Source organism: Theropithecus gelada, chromosome 11, assembly GCF_003255815.1.
Source record: "Theropithecus gelada isolate Dixy chromosome 11, Tgel_1.0, whole genome shotgun sequence".
In the NCBI taxonomy this organism is placed as follows: Eukaryota; Metazoa; Chordata; class Mammalia; order Primates; family Cercopithecidae; genus Theropithecus; species Theropithecus gelada.
The window spans coordinates 67,560,017-67,579,029 of NC_037679.1; the positions used below are offsets into that span (position 1 = coordinate 67,560,017).

The following is a 19,013-nucleotide window of genomic DNA, read 5'->3' on the forward strand; positions in this document are numbered from 1 at the left end:
GCTGAAGCTTACCTTCAGTCAAGGGAAAGATCTCACTCATCTTCTGGCGGGCCATCCTCACCTTGGTAAGCTCCCCTTCCAGCCGGAGCAGCCTGATCAAGTCCACGTGGCAGTTATAGTCATAGACGTTGATAGACAACTAACAGGAAAAGAAACAAGTTGAAATTTAAAATGCCATCATCAAGTAACTTAGCTTTTGTCACTACTGGTAACTACACACATACCTGCCACAAACAAAATAAATGTGCTATCTGAGAAAACCACTGAAACAGCAACCCAGCGTGTACCCACAGGCAGAAGACAAAACAATAAAAGAGGCTTTTGAAACAAACATAAAGCTCCCTCAAATCTGTTACAGTTCCTGCTAGAAGACATCAGGGTTCTCTCGGAAATAAAGGAGGCATTCTAATGAAACAAATAAAAAGTATGTGACCTCAGGTAAGTTATTTACTTTCCTAAGCCTCTATTTCCTCATCTATAAAATGAGAACACTACTGTTTCTAGTTCATACCAGGTCTTCCAACGATTTTTAAAAATTCTACTATTACACTGGTCTTTAAGAAAAACTAAAAACCAAAAAGGTAATTTTATAACATCCTTCAGTACATGTGAGGTACACTGTAAGACCTCTTTTATTTTACTAAATAAAAAAGATGGAGGCCAGTTACGGTGGCTCACGTCTGTGATCCCAGCACTTTGGGAGGCCAAGGCAGGTGGACTGCTTGAGCTCAGGCGTTCAAGACCAGCCTCAGCAACATAGTCAAACCCTATCTCTACCAAAAATACAAAAAATTAGCCGGACATTGTGGCATGCGCCTGTGGTCCCAGCTACTTCGGAGGCTGAAGTGGATCACTTGAGCCTGGGAGACAGAAGTTGCAGCGAGCCGAGATCACGCCACTGCACTCTGGGCCTGGGTGACAGAGCAAGACCCTATCTCCAAAAAAAGAGATGGAAATCCATATTAGAGAAACAAGAGTGGCAGCAGGTTGGTATCTGTTGATGCTGAGTGACAGGTACATAAAGTTTTATTTGTACATTTGAAACTTTTCAAACTAAAATTATTTTAAGTTACCATATATCTGAGACAAAGAAAAACAAAAAGAATGTCACTAGCAGACCAACCCTTGAAGAATAGCTAAAGGAAGTTCTTCGAACAGAAAAGTTAAAAGAAGAGCAGAAATACGGGCACTATGACAGATGAGTATCCTCCTCTCTTCATGAGCTTTCTAAATCGTATGTAATGAAACAAACATTGTAAGAACTTCTGATACCCAACACAGTATTATTTAAAAGTGGGGATGGAAAGAGAACTGAAATGGAAGATTTCCACACTTCGTTCAAGTGGTAAAACACTGATACCATGTAAGTCAACTCTGTATATTTTAACACCCAAAGCAACCACTGAGAAAACTATTCAAAGCAATTACACTAAAAATCACTTTAAATAAATCAAGATGGCCAGGCGTGGTGGCTCACACCTGTAATCCCAGCACTTTGGGAGGCTGAAGCGGGCAGATCACGAGGTCAGGAGTTCAAGACCAGCCTGGCCAACATGGTGAAACCCCATCTCTACCAAAAAATACAAAAAACTAGCTGGGTGTGGTGGCACATGCCTGTAGTCCCAGCTACTCGGGAGGCTGAGGCAGGAGAATCACTTGAACCTGGGAGGCAGAGGTTGCAGTGAGCTGAGATCACACCATTGCGCTCCAGCCTGGGCGACAGAGCGAGACTCCATCTCAAAAAATAATAATAATAAAAGATAAAATAAAAAATAAAAAATAAATTAAATTAAATTAAATTAAAAATCAGAAATGTATAAAGAGAACAATACATAATGACCAAATTGGGTCTATCCCAGGAATGCAAGGGTGTTTTCACACTACAAAATCATCCAGTATAATTTTTTCCACCATCAAATTTGACGAAAAAAAATATGATTATCTCAATGAAGAAAAAGCATGTGATTAAAACATCCATTCATGAGTCAAAATTAAAAACTGGCAGACTAGGAATAGAAAGGCACTTCCTTAACCTGATTTTAAAAATCTACAATAAATATGACTCCTAATGATAATATATTAAAATTCCTTTTAAAAAACACAAAAAGCGGCCGGGCGCGGTGGCTCAAGCCTGTAATCCCAGCACTTTGGGAGGCCGAGATGGGCGGATCACGAGGTCAGGAGATCGAGACCATCCTGGCTAACCCGGTGAAACCCCATCTCTATTAAGAAATACAAAAAACTAGCCGGGCGAGGTGGCGGGCGCCTGTAGTCCCAGCTACTTGGGAGGCTGAGGCCGGAGAATGGCGTGAACCCGGGAGGCAGAGCTTGCAGTGAGCTGAGATCCGGCCACTGCACTCCAACCTGGGCGACAGAGCGAGACTCCGTCTCAAAAAAAAAAAAAAAAAACACAAAAAGCTACCCAGTATCACCCTCTATTTAACCCTGTACTGGAGGTCTGGGGTTGGAACAATGAGACAAGGAAAAGAAACGTAAAGAGAGAAAAGAATGAGAACTGTAATTATAGTCAGATGATATCACTGTATAGTAAACTAAAACTCATCTACAAACAAATCATTTGGAAATAATAAACAAGATTAGTAAGGTGACAAGCAATAAGAGCAATGTATAAAAATCAATTACATACAAAGAGACAAATACTGTATGATTCCACTTATATGAAGTATCTAGTCAAATTCATAGAGACAGAAAACTACAATGGTAGTTACCAGTGGATTGGGAAGGAAGGGGAAGGAGAGCTGTTTAATGGGTACAGAGTTGCATCTATGCAAATGAAAACTTTGGAGATCTGCTTCGCAACAATTTGACTATACTTAACACTACTGAACTGTACACTTAAGAATAACATAGCAAATTTTACGTTATGTGTTTTTTACAATAAAAAAATTACATTTCTATAAACCAGCAAGCTTTAAAATGTAATTTTAAATAGGATAGCATAAACATCGAACACCATAAAGTACCTAGAAATACATCTAACAAAAGATGTGTGACACCTGTATGGCAAAATGTTTTCAAACCTGATTGAAAGATATTAAAGACTTGGCTGGGTGCGGTGGCTCACGCCTGTAATCCCAGCACTCTGGGAGGCCAAGCTGGGCAGATCACTTGAGTCCAGGAGTTCGAGACCAGCCTGGGCAACACAGCAAAACTCTGTCTCTACAAAAATTATAAAAAATTAGCTGAGTGGTAGCACATGCCTGTGGTCCCAGCTACTCAAGAGGATGAGGTGAGAAGATCGCTTAAGTCCAGCAGGCAGAGGTTGCAGTGCACTGAGATCATGCCACTGCACTCCAGCCCGGGCAACAGAGCAAGACCATGTCTCAAAAATAGAAAGAATATTCAATACCTAGACAAATGGAGTTATATGCATATTCTGGGTTAGAATAATCATTATGGCAAAGACGTCAATTCTCCCCTAAATAATCCATAAATTCAATGCAATTCAAATAAAAAAACCAACAGGGTTTTTCATAGACCTTGACAAAATCATCCTAAAATTTATATGAAAGAGCCAAAACACCCTGCAGGGAAAGAAAAAAAAAATGAGGTAGGAGGATTTGTCTTACCAGATAGCAAGCCTTAGCAATAAGTTAATCAGTGGAACTGGCACAGGATAGACAAACTGAAGAGAGAGCCCAAAACAGACCCATGCAGTTGAAAAACATTATGGCTCAGGTGGCAATGGCTGTTTCAGCTAAAATAAATTTATGAGCTACAATTGTGACCCCCAGGTTGAAAAATAGTGACTTTGAGAAACTCTTCTTTTTTTTTTTTTGAGACAGGGTCTCACTCTTCCTCAGGCTGGAGTGCCGTGGCACAATCACGAATCACTGCAGCCTCAAATTCCTGGGCTCAAGTGATCCTCCCACCTCAGCCTCTCGAGTAGCTGCTACTACAAGCGCACGCCACCACACCCGGCTACATTTTTTAAATTTATTTTTTGTAAAGGGGGGGTCTCACCATCTTGCCCAGTCTGGTCTCAAACTACTGGGCTCAAAGGATCATCCTGTCTCAGCCTCTCAAAGTGCTGGATTACAGGTGTGAGCCACTGCATCTGGTGAGAAACTCTTTTACATGATGTGAACTGCTTTGTATTTATCAAATTACATGCCAAAGATAATAATCCATTACAGATAAGAGCTCTCATTTTTAAATCTTAAGACTTTTAGCAATGTTCTCCTGCTTATGACTCCTAAAAGCTGACAAACTGAACTCATCCGATGATCACGATAGGTGAAAAGCACTGGACCAGATCAGGACACAAGTGTTCTAATCCCCACTTGTTCTGTTTCCTCATTTGTACCACGAAAGAGCTGGGCTAAAGCTCTGGTTCTTAAATGGGCTACCATGACACATTGATGTTTCAAAATCACGTATCAAGTGTGTCACACAAAGTAACCGCAGTTTGGGATATTTGAGAAATGAAGTTTGAGAAGGATATACTTTCTTCATTAAAGAACATTCAAGGCTCTCCGCGCCACATCACCACTCTGAACTCACTAGAGGTGCTTGTGGAGCACGAACAGGAGTGGGAGAGCACTTGCCAGTCAGTGTCACGAATATCTATGTATGCAAGCACCCCTCACATGAATACCATGTGTAGATCAGCGGAAGAAAAAGGTGTAAAAGTCGCTAAAGTCAAGAAGCTGCCTTTAAGGTGTGGCTTTTGGTGTAAACTTCTGATTTTCAGGGTAAAATGATGAAGTTGCTATATAAGGGCAAATACTCTGAAAGTACATATATTAAATACATATTGAAATGCATTTAAAAGAGCTATTTCTACATAGTTCAACCTATACTGAGAAATGATAAATATGCTGGTCTATTCTGGTCTTAGAACATCATTAATGACTTTTTTTTTTTTTTTTTTGAGATGGAGTCTTGCTCTGTCACCCAGGCTGGAGTGCAGTGGTGTGATCTCAGCTCACTGCAACCTCTGCCTCCCGGGTTCAAGTGATTCTCCTGCCTCAGCCTCCCGAGTAGCTGGGATTAATAACATAGATGCTTTAAAGGAAACTTAACCAATCACAAAATGATACGTTAACTGATTGAACTCCCTAGCAACGTGAAGAAAGTGTTACACCTACCTGTACTAGAAAGGGGGAGAAATAAGAGAGGTCTGATGGAAAGAAAACAACTGGTGCGATCAAGGGAAAGGCGGGGAAGGGAGAATGGAGCAGCAACTATCATGTACCAAACCGTGCCAGGAGCTTTACCCACATTGTGCCACACCCCACAACAGCCCTGTGAGGAAAGCACTATTACAACCTTCATTTTACTAACTGGGACACCCAAGGCTCTGCGAGCTGAAATAACTTGTTACAAGGCCTTTCCGCTACTCAATGGAAGGCTGGGGATCACACAGGGTTGCAAAGCAATAGTCTCTGTACTGCTGCACTGACAAATCTGCTGAAGCGACCATGAAGTGCCACTTTTAGTTTCAGCACACAAACACAAATAATGGAAAATATTTGCTTTTGTTACACAGATACCATAGCAAACTGCCAGCTTCCATAAAATATAATCGTGGCCACGTGTGGTAGCTTATGCCTGTGATCTGAGAACTTTGGGACGCTGAGGCAGGAGGATGACTTGAGCTCAGGAATTCAACATCTACCTGGGCAACATAGTAAGAACCCATCTCTACAAAAATAAATTTTAATTAGCCAGGCGTGGGGGCTCATGCCTGTAGTCCGAGCTACTTTGAAGGATGAGCTGGGAGGATCACTTGAGCCTGGGAAGTCCCAGCTGCAGTGAGCCATGATCACGCCACTACTCCAGCCTGGGTAAGAGTGAGATGCTCTCTCAGAAACACTCAGGTATGAGAACCAGAACTTTCAAATATGGCGAGGCCAAGTTTCTCCCAGACCTATTTGGAAGCGATTCATCATGATGCTCTACCATAAGAGCAGCTACGGCAGGAAGCAGCAGCTGTGGGACCAGGTGAGGTGGGTGGGAGGCTTGGAGAAATTGGAAAAGTCCATTTCTAGACCCCAGGACAAAGAGCATAAGGCCAGAGGGTCTTCAATTCATCACTTGCCAGGTCCCATCCTGTGTGGTCACATTCTAAACTCCATCCCACCCTTGGTGATTTGTGGCAGGACAGGCAACTGCAGAGTACTAGTGGCCAGGAGACCTCTGCTCTCCCCTTTCTTGCTCCTTAGCAAGCTGTGCACCCTCATCAAAGACTTAACCTCTCTGGTCCCAAACCTCTCTTTCCCCCACCTCACAGAATAGGCTCATCGAAAGGCCCAGGACTAGCAGTCTGAAGAAATGATATCAACAAGGGCAGGGACACAGTCAATCTGGTACGCAGTGTCACCCTGTACTTGCTGAATAAGACTAAATTAGCTTCAGTACACTTATTTATAAAAAGTGGAAATGGTAACTACCTGCCAACCCCAACTGGTTCCTCTGTCAATCAAATGTAATGGGTGGGACAAGCTATACCAATGGATGACATCACTATCTCATAATGTAACAAAAATATCAGTGCCAGAGGGAGTATTATAAGGAAACTGACACTCAGCAACGTTTAATGAGTAACCTAGATTAGCAACTTCACATTCACTGAGTGATTTCACATCCAGTGTGGCATCTAGTCCACATTTTCAGTGTAAATCCCACTATGAACGACTTAAAGCAAATCATTTCATCATTTGTTCTGAACCTCTGTTTCTTCATCTGTAAAAAGAGAATGTGGGCCGGGTGTAGTGGCTCAGGCCTGTAACCCCAGCACTATGGGAGGCCAAGGTGCGTGGATCCCCTGAGGTCAGGAATTCAACAGAAGCCCGGACAACATGGTGAAACCCCATCTCTACTAAAAATACAGAAATTAGCCGGGCGCAATGGGGCATGCCTGGATCCCAGCTACTGGGAAGGCTGAGGCAGGAGAATCGCTTCAACTAGGGAGGCAGAGTTTGCAGTGAGACGCGATGGTGCCACTGCACTCCAGCCTGGGTGACGGGGCGAGACTCTTGTCTCAAAAAAAAAAAAAAAAAAAAAAGAGAATGTGCTCCATCTCTTCTGTTTGCCCCCTCCAAACACACCCTACCCTCTCCTCCCTGCCCTGTGTCCCCAAGTATAGACCCCACATACAGGTTTTCTGGCTCTTCAGCTTCCAGATGGGTCTGCCCAGCAGAAGGCACCAGCAGAAGAAGTTTGGTGGAAGGAAAAAAGGGAGGTCAAGGTGTTTCTTCCCCCACCCCAATCCTTGACAGGAAACTGGGGCTGCATCCCTTGAACAAAGTTATCAGCAGGTCTCAGGTGCCCTCTCCACACAACTCAGATCATTCCCTTCACCCCTTCAGGCCCAAAGATGGACACCAGGTTCTGGAGTTACTAGCCATGGGATATTAAACCTTCACTCCTGATTTCCCTACCCACACCTTTACTTTCTCTCAGATCATCCCAATCTAAATGTGCCACCTATTTCCTGCTGAGATCCTGGATTATACAGTAGATATCACCACCTCGTAAGGTTACAAACGAGAGACCATATTATGACTAGATGCTAGGCACTGGGCTATAGTTACTGTTACAACAATTACATTATGCAGACATTGTTGCTCCCAATCTGCAGATGAGGAAGCCGAGAGGATCAGAGAAAATAAGAAATTCTCACAAGGACATACAAGGGTGGAACAGCTAGAACTGAGGCCTTAAACTCCAGAACCAGCAAACCTTTCCATTTCTATTATCACCATCGCGGTCAATATTTTTCCTACCACAAGTTTCATCACCGCCGTCATTCCTACACAACAAAGTAACAGTCTCTTGTGAATGAGTGTATTTCTACTGTTGGACGTGTGGCTACGAGAGGGAGTTCTGGAATGGGATCAAAGTACGAGGCCTGACTTGCAGAAGTATTATCTTGAGCAAGAGACTTTCCTCCACGAACCTCAGTTTCCTCCAGTAAAATGGGGATAGATAACAGGGCTTCCTTCACAGGGTGGTGAGGAGGATTCAATGGGATAACATTTGCAAAGCACCGGGCACGCAATAAGCACTCAAATGACAGGAGCTACAGTCATGAAAAAGGGGTTTGCAGCCTTGGCGGCTTTATGGCCGCCGAGGACTAGGGAGGCGGGCCAGGACACGGGGACCTGAGGACCTGAAAGACTGGAAGGTGCCCGCTGCCCACCCCCGGGCCCACCTGCTCCTCTAGTCTCTCAATCTCCAGCTGGTTCTTCTCCTCCTCTTCGTCATATTCCCACTCGTACTCCCCGGGGGAGCTCTCCGCGGAGGAAGCCATGGCGTACTCATCCCCATCGCTCTCGCTCACGCCTTCCTCCTGCTGATCCCACCCTGGCCCCACGGTCTTGTATGTCGCAGCGGCCACAGCCCGCGATAACACCTTCCTTCTTGTTCTGGCCGCCTTAACCTCATCCTCCTCTCCGTCAGCCTTGGGCCCAGCCTTGGACTCAGCCTCGGGTTCTGAAGCCGAGGTTGCGGCCGCAGTCGCCATCTTGCGCTTCTAATGACTCTCGGGTCTTCCCGCGGCCGCCGAAGACCCGCTGAGGCAGAAGCTGCCCGCCGCGCGCGCCTTATCAAAAGCCCGTTTTCTTGACACTGAAAGGGAAACTGGGAACCTTAGATAACGAGAAAATCTCCAAATACACTAAATTCATTTTATTTTATACCCCTGTAAAAACTCCCACCAGAGAAAAAACTCATTATCATGGCATACGTTCCGTCACAACTTCGGACAGAAGTTGGGTCTTTGGGCAGGAAGTGGAGGCCATAGAGGAAGTCATGGAGCGAGAGTGGTGTCTGTAGTAAAGAATTTGGCGCCATCTTGAGAAGGTCAAAGTGATTCTTAGAAAAAATACCTTACTTACCGCCTAGTGTGACCTGGCGCTTGGGTTTAGTCTCCCCAGCAACTGCACCTCAAACGCAAAGAAAACTGCAGGTCCTCGGGGAAGGATCGATTTCACCATTCAAGAGAAAAATCCATTTCCCAAAGAAATTCTTCCCCTTTATGTAAACGTCTGGTACTTAGGAGGCGTTAAATACACTTGAGTTTTCCGGTTTTATAAGCTCACATACTGCAAACCAACAGTAAATACGCATTTCTTTAGAAATTCTTAATTGCTAGGCACCGACATACAAATTGAATTTGCTGTTGTTTTAGAGAGAAAAATAGACATATACTCATTTTTTTTCAATCAGGACATGGTGTTCGTTTCCTTCTTAAGCTTCCCATTGTTGAGGTAGGCAAGTACTGGAGTGTATCTCTATCTCTACCTTGCTCCCTCATTAGCAAGCTTAATGGGCAGGAATTACGTCTGTTTTGCTTTCCGTTGGATCCCCGGGTCTAGTAGAGTGCCTTGACACATAGTAGGTACTCGACACAGATGCTGGCTTCATGATGAAGGAATTGTCCTCGAATTAATACAAAAGGGAAGATTCAGACTTAGCAAGCCGGTACCATTTGTCTAGGGACACACAGCCAGGAAGGAACCGAACCAGGATTCTAACCCAGGACTACCCAAGTTCGAATTCTAATTGAACCTAAGCCCTAAGCGACCTTGGACGGAGTGACCAAACTGCCCTGAATCTCAGCTTCCTTAGCTGCAAAATAGGGTTAGGAAAAGTGGACTCGGTGGTCCTCTGCGCCGCATTCCCACACTGCAGAAGCCTGAGGTCCTCTCTCAACCAGAATCCAGCACCCAGGACAAGCCCTCTAGCGACTTCAGACCTTCCCGCTCCCGACCCCGCCCGCCCCCGAGAGGCGTGGTCAAGGCGGGGCCAGAGGGCGGACGCTTGCACGGAACCGTAAGGCGCAGGCGCAAAGCCTCGGTGACGCCAGAGAGGCGCGCTCCCAGCTCGGAGCCGACTCGCAGACGCGCCCCGCCCCTCGGCATCGCTCTGGACTGGCGCAGGCGCAAGCCGGCAAGATGGCGGCAGCTGGAGCTGGCCGTCTGAGGCGGGCAGCGTCGGCTCTGCTGCTCCGGAGCCCCCGCCTGCCCGCCCGGGAGCTATCGGCCCCGGCCCGACTTTATCACAAGAAGGTAGGGACAAACGAGGGGACAGGCGGAATGCCGACTCGGGGGAGGCCTGGGCTGGAGCGGCGGCCGCGGGGTTCTACGCAGCCAGGACTAGCTGTCGCCTCCCACGTCTTTGCCCTGACTCACTTTCCCTTGCTGCGCAGTGAGGCTCACTGCAACTGATAAACAACAGTTACCGCTCATCGGGCTGCGACTTCCAGGGGGCTCCGCCGCTGGCCGCGACTTCGTGCATCCCAACTTTAAACTCGCCAACAGCCCAGGAGGCAGGGTCCTGTTGGGACTTGTCTTTTAGAGTCCAGGGACAGACACACCCCCGGAGCGGGCTCCGGCTTCAGCCACGCTGCTGCCCTGGCCAGATGACCTTGCGCTAGTCACTGCGCCTCTCTGAACTTGTTTCCCCAGGTGTAAATGAGGCACTCTCAGCTGTCTCTTACAAAGTATATTGTGCGTGGAATCCTGTCATGGTTCCTGGCACATAGGCCCCAGCACGAGGAGACCGTTTCTGTTACTGCTTTAGGAGTGCATAGGGGAGTCAGGCTTGTAACCAACATGCGTAGTGTTTTTGTTTTGTTTTGGGGGTTTTTTTGGCGGGGAAGGAGGGATAGATGCATAGTTTGCAGCCCCTTGCTGTCTGGTGACGCAAAGTCCCCCAGACGTGAGACTCCCACTCTAGAAACAACTAAAGAATGCCATAAATCAACGTGGCACAAAAAGTCCCTCCGTTAGATACTATCCTATAGGGGCCTTTACTCGGAGTCAAAATCCTTAGTCAGATGGGGAGGAAAAGGGGACTGGAAGATCGGGGTGCTTACTACTAACCAGTAACCACATTAAGGCCTTCTGTGTGCCAGTTCGAATGGATGTTGATTCTGATCTGGCCTCTGCCCTTTCTCCAAGGGCTTCTTCACTCCTCCCCCTCCCGGGGGTGTGTTTTGTTGAGGGTACACCGCGAGGAAACTTGGACTAGCAGCCTTTCAGCAGCCAGGGTGCGCTGCTGCACCAGGGTGATGACAGGCTCTGAAATACGGTAATGGCACTGTTTTTATTTTAAAAGACACATAAACGTACACGTTCCATAGCATTGTTCTCTGTGTAACAGTCACCTTAAGGCTTCTAAGAAAGTTTTCCCTCCCTGGGCCATAGTTATTTTTAGAATTTTTAAATAGTAATCATCCTTTGAGGATCGTTTTTATTTGAAAATAACAAAACTGCTGTTTGAGCCCAAGTCTGGTGATGTAGGTGGGTAAAAGTCAAGTATTTTTGTAAAAACCCTATGGAATTAAGACATGATTTCACTGATTTTTTTTTCTTCTAGGTATCGCTAATCTGTGAAGTAGTTGTAGAGGAGACACAAAAGGAATTGGGGGTCACAAATGGTTCTCACTGACATGAGTGTAGACCTTTCTACTCAGGTGAAATTTGGTGATTGCCTGCCAGGTTCAAGATGCTGACTTCCAGGAGCTTGCCATCATACCAGAGACCAGCACCAATAGAGAGTGAACACGATTTATCTTAACCCTCTCATTTTAGGTTGTTGATCATTATGAAAATCCTAGAAACGTGGGGTCCCTTGACAAGACATCTAAAAATGTTGGAACTGGACTGGTGGGGGCTCCAGCATGTGGTGACGTAATGAAATTACAGGTATGGCTAGTCTTTTTTTTTTTTTTTTGAGACGGAGTCTTGCTCTGTCGCCCAGGCTGGAGTGCAGTGGCCGGATCTCAGCTCACTGCAAGCTCCGCCTCCCGGGTTTACGCCATTCTCCTGCCTCAGCCTCCCGAGTAGCTGGGACTACAGGCGCCCGCCACCTCGCCCGGCTAGTTTTTTGTAGTTTTAGTAGAGACGGGGTTTCACTGTGTTCGCCAGGATGGTCTCGATCTCCTGACTTCGTGATCCACCCGTCTCGGCCTCCCAAAGTGCTGGGATTACAGGCTTGAGCCACCGCGCCCGGCCCTGGCTAGTCTTTAATAGTGATAACAATAATCCCTTTAAGTTTACAAAGCACTTGCACATACAGCATTTCACTCAGTCTCCATCTTTATTCCTGTGAGATGGGATGAGTCCATGTTAGACATGATTGGAACAGGGCCTCAATCGTAGCTCTCCTGCTAGGCTAGTGTACTATGCCGACTTTTTCCGAAATAGAAAAGTAATCTCATTTTTGTACTCACTGTATAAGTTTAAATTCCAACTTCAGCCAACGAAAGAGTTTTGTGAGTTTTACTGATCAAAGGAAAATCCCAGTGAGCTAGCAGTCCCCAATGAGATAAGAAACACAGTAAATTAAACCTGTCCCCAGATTGGGGGCAACATGAAGACAGTGTCTAGTGCTTTGGGGAAACTGTTGTTGTAGCGCCAATCTGCTGCTTCATGGTGAGTGGGCAGCTTGCCAGATCTTCATACCTATCTTGGAATACAGAAACAAAACAGGAGGAAACCACTAAGTATAATCTGCTGCCCAAGAAAAAAAGTATTAACCAGAGACCTTTATTGTGGACTCTCTCAGTGTTTAAAGAGGCAGATTGCCCCAGCAGCTGTGAGCAGACTGCCTCAAATAGAAGTTCATAGCCAAAATGCAAGCCAGAGTCGCAAAACAAAATAATATTGGGGTGGAGGAACATATTTTTCAGCTGATCTTTGTCAGTTGGGCCTGGATAGTTGTCCCTGCATTTCACTTTTCATCACTGAGCTCTCTGAAACAAGGCAAAATCAGTAATTAATGCCATCACTTAGTATGGAAAGCAAGCCCAAAGCCCTTGGGGAAGGCCCCAATGAACCTTCGTGAGTGCCAAGTTCCAGAGGGTGGTCCCAGGACTCACCACTTAACTCTTGTCTCTTTTCTAGATTCAAGTGGATGAAAAGGGGAAAATTGTGGATGCTAGGTTTAAAACATTTGGCTGTGGTTCTGCAATTGCCTCCAGCTCATTAGCCACTGAATGGGTGAAAGGAAAGACGGTAAGGTTGCTCACATATCTAACAGAATGAAATTGCATTCACCCCAAGCCTGTCTCTTGACGGGTCTAATGGGTCAAAAACAACCATAACTTTTTTTTAATATTCTGAATTTTTAAAGTTTCTGCTATACAGATGTTGATTATATTCTTCAAATTGGGAATTATAGATCATTCTAGATGATGTTTGGGTTTTTTTCTTGTTGATCATTTTGTTTGTTTGGGTGTTAATTACATACAAAAAAGATCCTCACCTGTCCCTCTAACAAAATAGAATTTAGAAGAAATCTTTGGCTTTCTCTAAGGTTACCAATACTCTTATAATTTGTCAAGTCAGAGAGTTGTTATATGGTAGTTATTTTCTTGCTTATTTCCTCTCATGTTTCAGGAAGGGTTCTAGGTGGCTTACAAGGATTGGTGAAATAAACTAGCCTGTGTTAAAAGAGGGATTAAAGAATCAAAAACACAGCAAGGGTAGGGGCAAAGTGAACAACGAAATCAGAACAGTGATCCAGGTGGCTGATCGCAAGCCCTCTAAAGGCAGAGATAATAAAGAGCTAGAACTTCTCTTTCATCCCTTTCTCTCCGAAGTGTCTTTCCCTGGTAGCTGCAGAGGTCAAAGGTCCCAAAAGCAGTGAAGCGCTGGACTTTCTAAAATCCAGTTGCTGTCAGAACCTCTCAGAAAAGCCAACCATCATGGCACTCATCTTTGCTGCCCCAAGGGACCAGGTGCAGGGAGCTGAGTCATGGAGGAGCATGCTTGGGAGCTGGCCAGCTCCACGGCAGAGCGGTTTGCCAGGCCACGTGCCACCTGCTTCCTGTGGCTCACGGCCTTCTGGCTGGCAAGCTCCTGTGGGCCAGGAAGCTCAGACCTAACCTGCTCTGGCAGGAGGTAGCCCTGAAGTGATTTGTCAGGAACTGTCCTCAGGTGAAGGGAGAAATGAGACAAGGCACTTATGCTCCCAGAACCTGGCCCTTAGGGGACTGTGAATTGTGATCAGAAAATGGGAGAGAGAACATTTTCTTTAACCTTGAGATCGCCTATCTGAGTTTCAGGAGCAGAACCTGAATCAGCCAAGAAGGGTTAGCAGAATTGGGAAATTGAACGATAGTCAGACATAGCGAAGGAGCCCAGCTGTTGGGAAATCTTGTTTTCTGTAAGGCGGTGGGGCACTGTTCCACATAGGCGAGGATCTGTTTGCCTCACATTATCCCCCCCGGGCTGTCAACCAGATGCCAGGCGTCCTCAGTTGATCTGGAGGAGATGCTCCTATAGGCAAAGGGTGACACCAGAGAGAGCGTTCAGCCTGACCCGGCTGTGCCACTGCCACTGTGCCACTTACCTGACATCTTCCCAACCTCTCTGATGCCATTTGGCACTTCTAGTCAAAAGGATTTTTTCTAACATTTCGTATGAGGATATCAGAGAAGCTGATATTCACAAAACCAGTATCGGAAATCACTACCTTTTAAGGAAAAGATTCCTGACACAGGCCACAAGCAGATCCCTAAGAGACTTCTCACCGGTTCCACTCCTGGCTTAGAGAAGTGTCTGGGCGGTCTTTGCTTACCCAAGCCAGGCAGTGCAGCTGTGTATACTTCATGCTTGAGAATCGCAGCTGCAGCTTTGATAGAGTGGGAGTCATCCTGAGAAGACCCTCAGCCCTTTGAGTTATTAAACAAAAATTATCCCCACCAACCCCGAGGGCCTTTTTGGCCTCCCTTTTTTATTGTCTGGCCCTCACAAGATAAAGCGTTGCTAAAACTGCCCGTCTTTCCATTATGCCTCTCAGGTGGAGGAAGCCTTGACTATCAAAAACACAGATATCGCCAAGGAGCTCTGCCTGCCTCCCGTGAAACTGCACTGCTCCAGTAAGTCTCTGCTCTCCATACCAGTCAGCTGGGACATTTGGCAGTAATTTCAACTTGCATTTGCAACAGTCCTTTTAGGTCATGGAGCCCATGTTTATAACCCTCAGAATTAGAGCTCATGAGTCTGTCCTTACAACCTGCAGAGGGTTAGAGCCCCCGTGGTCTCACATTCATCCCTAAGAGAATCATGCCAGAAGGAGATATGCACCAGCCATCATACTGAGCACTTGATGGGCATCATTTCTAAACCTCACAGATATCCTTGAGTGCACAGTCGATGTCATTACTTTCCTCTTATGGATGAAGGAGCTGTGGCTTGGGTTGAGACACCCACATCACATGGCTAATAAGTGGGAGAGCCAGAATTTAAGCTCCAATCTTTGATTTCAGAATCTGCTGTTTCTAGCAGAGGAGAAAACTCAGCTTTCTCCATAATCCCGTTTCCTGTGTATTTCTTCACTTCCTGTCTGGATGCTATAACTGTCAGGGTCTGCATCTGTATATATGGCACAACTAAGCCCAGTTGTACAATGTCCCCCTCTCTGCTATCCTAAAAAAAAGCTCAGATGCCTTAAGACTTGTACTTGGCTTTCCAGTTTGGTCTCTGTATTAAATCTAATGCTTTTTCCATCATTTCTTAACCTTCTCAGGGAAAGAAGGAATGAGAAACATTAGCCTTAATGCATCGATGGAGGTTTACTAACCAAATTAGTTAAAAATCAGCAGAGAGTCAGGCCTCTTGCCAGGGTAATACTCACAAGGAGAAGAGCCAGGTGCCGGGGCAGACACACTAACTCATTCTTCAGGAAGCCTGGTCAGACCCAAGTTCTTTCCACTTGATCTGGAATTTTAAGTACCCATAAAGAAAGGTCATCACTTGTAAACATTTTCACATGGTTTCAGGAAATCCCTAGCCCTTTTATTAGGCATTTTTAGGTACTGAAACCTTTAGCTGATGTTCTCTGCTATTTGCTTGCTTTCTGCTGTCATTCCAGCTCTCTTGGTTTTTATTTTCCCCATAGCCTCACTTTGAATATTGACTCCTAAATAAAAGTGGTCAAACTCTTGATCACTAGAGGGTGATGTGGCAAATGCCATCCCATCAACAGATTGACATGATCTTTTTTCCAAAGGTCATGTCAACTTTTTATCATGATATGATTTTGTCCAAAGCCAGACTTTGATGGGAGCAGGCAAGAACTAATATTTGCTATGTCCCTATGTGTTAGACATCTTCCGTAAGTCCTCGCACTATCCTGGCAAGAAAAGCATGATTATCCCAGTTCTATAGAGTAGAAAGTAGGTTCGAAGAGGCTAAGGAACTAGCCTGGGATCACAGATATTTAAAACCTAGTCTGTCTCCAGGATTACCCACAGGAGTAACTCAGCTCAGGAAGCAGCTGCTGACCTGCCTGGCAACTCCTCACCCCAGCTTTCTGGCTTGGTTACCCCGTTAGTCCCCACCAGCACCACTTCCTCCAAGCTCTTAAAGATTCTATTCCCAAAACCACTTCTTTCGCATCTAGAAACTTAGGCTTCTTTCCTTCTGTTACCTGTAGTGCTGGCTGAAGATGCAATCAAGGCCGCCCTGGCTGATTACAAATTGAAACAAGAACCCAAAAAAGGAGAAGCAGAGAAGAAATGAGCCCTCCCTCAGCGAAGCCTCCAGCAGGCCACACCCTTGTTTCCCACCTGCCGTGCAATCACCTTAGATGTTCAGAAGCCGCTCCCTCTCCACTGAAGAGCTATGAGATACGCACAATACTTGCTGTTCACATTATGACTCTCATGCAAGCAAAATACACAGTTTCATTGTTCTGAATCCCGTGGTTTCTTTCAGTCCACTTTTATTGCCTTAACCTAGTTAATGTATATTTTGAATTGTGTGTATGACCTCAGAACTGAAATTGATAAGTCGCAAATGTTGATAGCCCATGAAGTGCGTAAGTATCTAATTTTACCTGAATTGATTTGGAGGGAAATTACCAGTAGAATGCCTTTGTCTGAATATTTGATAGAACTAATTGTTGTACATAAAACAGATCTGCATATATATATATAAAAAATAATAAAACAATGGAAGATAATGGTGTTCTCTAATAAGCCTTGTCTCTTGGGCCCATCATTCACTCCAAAGTGGTGCCCAAAGCCCCTTGGGGTTCCCAGATGTTGGACCGCAATGACATACACAGCTCTCCAAGCAAACAACAGTAAAGGTCATGTACAAGATTTTTTCCAAAGACAAATACACATAATATTTTTTTGGAACAAGGATGAAAGGAGATGATTATCGCTTTTCATTGTTCTTTGTGAGATAATAGTTGACAGCTCGAAGTGAGTCTTGAAGATTCTTTTTGTAATTTCACTGGTTGCTCAAATCTAAGAAGCATTGGCTTAGCACCCTAAAGATACGCGACGAGCACCTCGGGAATGAGTTTAAAATGCAGATTTCTAGGCCCAAGTTTCTGACTTCTGTCTGGGCAGGTAATTCCAGAGCCCCTGACTTTTAAGAACCACTTTAAGAACCAAGGTCATAGATGAGCCAAACTTTAGGGAAGAAACTTCTGAATGTTCTGTTCTGCATCGGTGTAGTATGTAACTGGTTCATTCTGAACTCTCTGTACCTGCATAGTACACCTGAGGTTGTTTAAAAAACATTCATCCAGCCGGGCGCGGTGGCTCACACCTGTAATCCCAGCACTTTGGGAGGCCGAGGCGGGTGGATCACGAGGTCAGGAGTTCAAGACCAGCCTGGCCAACATAGTGAAACCCTGTCTCTACTAAGAATACAAAAATTAGCCAGGCGTGGCGGCATGTGCCTGTAATCCCACTACTCGGGAGGCTGAGGCAGGAGAATCGCTTGACCTGGGAGGCAGAGGTAGCAGTGAGTCAAGATTGCACCAGTGCACTCCGGCCTGCAAGACAGAGCAAGACTCTCTCAAAAAAAAACCAGACAAACAAGCATTCATCCCTGGCTTGGGCATAAGTCTAAGCACGGTTCCTCCTACCCTGATGTCTCCCTATTCTTAGCTACTCATAGTCATGCAAATCTCAATAAAGGATGCCCTATCTTCTAGTGAAGATGGGTTATTGAAATATTGACTCCCATGGTCTCAAATGTTCATCTTCAAAAGTAAGATGTGTTTGTTTTTTCTGGTGGTGGTTTTTTTGTTCAGGCATAGGCTGGCTGCCTCTTAAATATGCCTCCCTTACTTTTTTTGGTTTTTTTTTGTTTTAATGCTCTGGGTTCTGGTGGAGGGCGCAGAACTTCAAAGACTGTTCCCTGTGTAGTCTGTGAAGGCAGCCACAGACCAGGGACTTTATAGGAATCTCAAATTAGAACCCTGGGTAGAACCATGTAAAATTGTCATGTGTGGCATGTTCTGCAATTTAATTCACAGTCCCTCTAGACTGAGCTTGTCTCTCCCTTGTTTATTACATGTGGCACCACCACAATTCCCCACCACTTTTCTTTGTGATTTTTTTTAATTTAAATGAGACATTTCTGTCCCAGTTAACGTCCTCAGAGTTGACATCAGGAGGAGCTTATAAACAACTGAAGCAACATTCCCAGAAGAACCCAAGTCTCCAAATGTGGTTGTGCTGCTAAAACGAATGGATATCTTTTAAACTCACATTAAAGACACCCTTTCCCAAGACAAATCTAGTTAGAGCCACACGAGGGCATCATGTGCCCTTCAGTGAGCTCAAGTCTAGGGGTTTTGCAGCCTCCAAATAGGTCTTAGCATCTCTAAATAAACCCCTCCATGGAAAACCTCCACAGGTACGTTACAACCGTCTGTTAAGCATCCGTGCTCTGTGCCAGGCCCTTACATTTGTCATCCTGTTAATTCTCATGACAGCCCCCTGCGGTGGGCATTGCTTCAGACAAGGATACTGGCTCAAGAGGCCAACTGACCCTCAAGCCAGCTGGATTGATTTGAGTGACCCAAAGCCCATTCTTCTGCCTTACCCCTCCTGGCAGAACACACCAGGGATTCAAACTGCATATCTGAGGTTCACCTGTGCCTTGAACATTCAATGAAATAGCTGAACCAACACAGGTTGAGCCTGATGCATCCACTTGGCCAACTGGCTGCCAAGCACCATGGCCCTCATGCCAACCCTGGCTCCTACCAGGAGCCTAATTAAATTC

At 45.4% G+C, this 19,013-nt stretch overlaps 2 protein-coding genes across 8 annotated transcripts in view; one reads left to right on the top strand and one right to left on the bottom strand.

Moving 5' to 3' along the window:
- Positions 1-8,734, bottom strand: part of SART3 (squamous cell carcinoma antigen recognized by T cells 3) — a 35,358-nt gene extending 26,624 nt beyond the window's left edge. For 2 of the 3 annotated variants that reach the window (XM_025403833.1, XM_025403835.1), the window contains exons 1-2: positions 8,180-8,734; positions 13-139 (exon numbers count right to left, since the gene is read on the bottom strand). In XM_025403833.1, coding sequence (XP_025259618.1) covers positions 13-139; positions 8,180-8,491 — 439 coding nt within the window. In that variant the 5' untranslated portion in view covers positions 8,492-8,734. The remainder of the gene's footprint in view (positions 1-12; positions 140-8,179) is intronic. The other variant, XM_025403834.1, reaches the window with a different exon arrangement.
- Positions 8,735-9,824: 1,090 nt separating this feature from the next.
- Positions 9,825-16,942, top strand: ISCU (iron-sulfur cluster assembly enzyme). Of its 5 annotated transcripts, XM_025403842.1 has the most exons (6): positions 9,907-10,037; positions 11,350-11,446; positions 11,565-11,678; positions 12,879-12,989; positions 14,779-14,857; positions 16,417-16,942. In XM_025403842.1, exons 2-6 carry the CDS (start codon positions 11,408-11,410, stop codon positions 16,500-16,502), a joined length of 429 nt encoding a protein of 142 aa, XP_025259627.1. In that variant the 5' UTR covers positions 9,907-10,037; positions 11,350-11,407; the 3' UTR covers positions 16,503-16,942. The 5 variants fall into 5 exon arrangements, with proteins under 5 accessions (XP_025259624.1, XP_025259625.1, XP_025259626.1 ...); XM_025403839.1 differs by lacking the exon at positions 11,350-11,446 and having other exon boundaries at positions 9,825-10,037; XM_025403840.1 differs by lacking the exon at positions 11,350-11,446 and having other exon boundaries at positions 9,829-10,037; positions 15,508-16,942.
- The last annotated feature ends 2,071 nt before the right edge of the window (positions 16,943-19,013 follow it).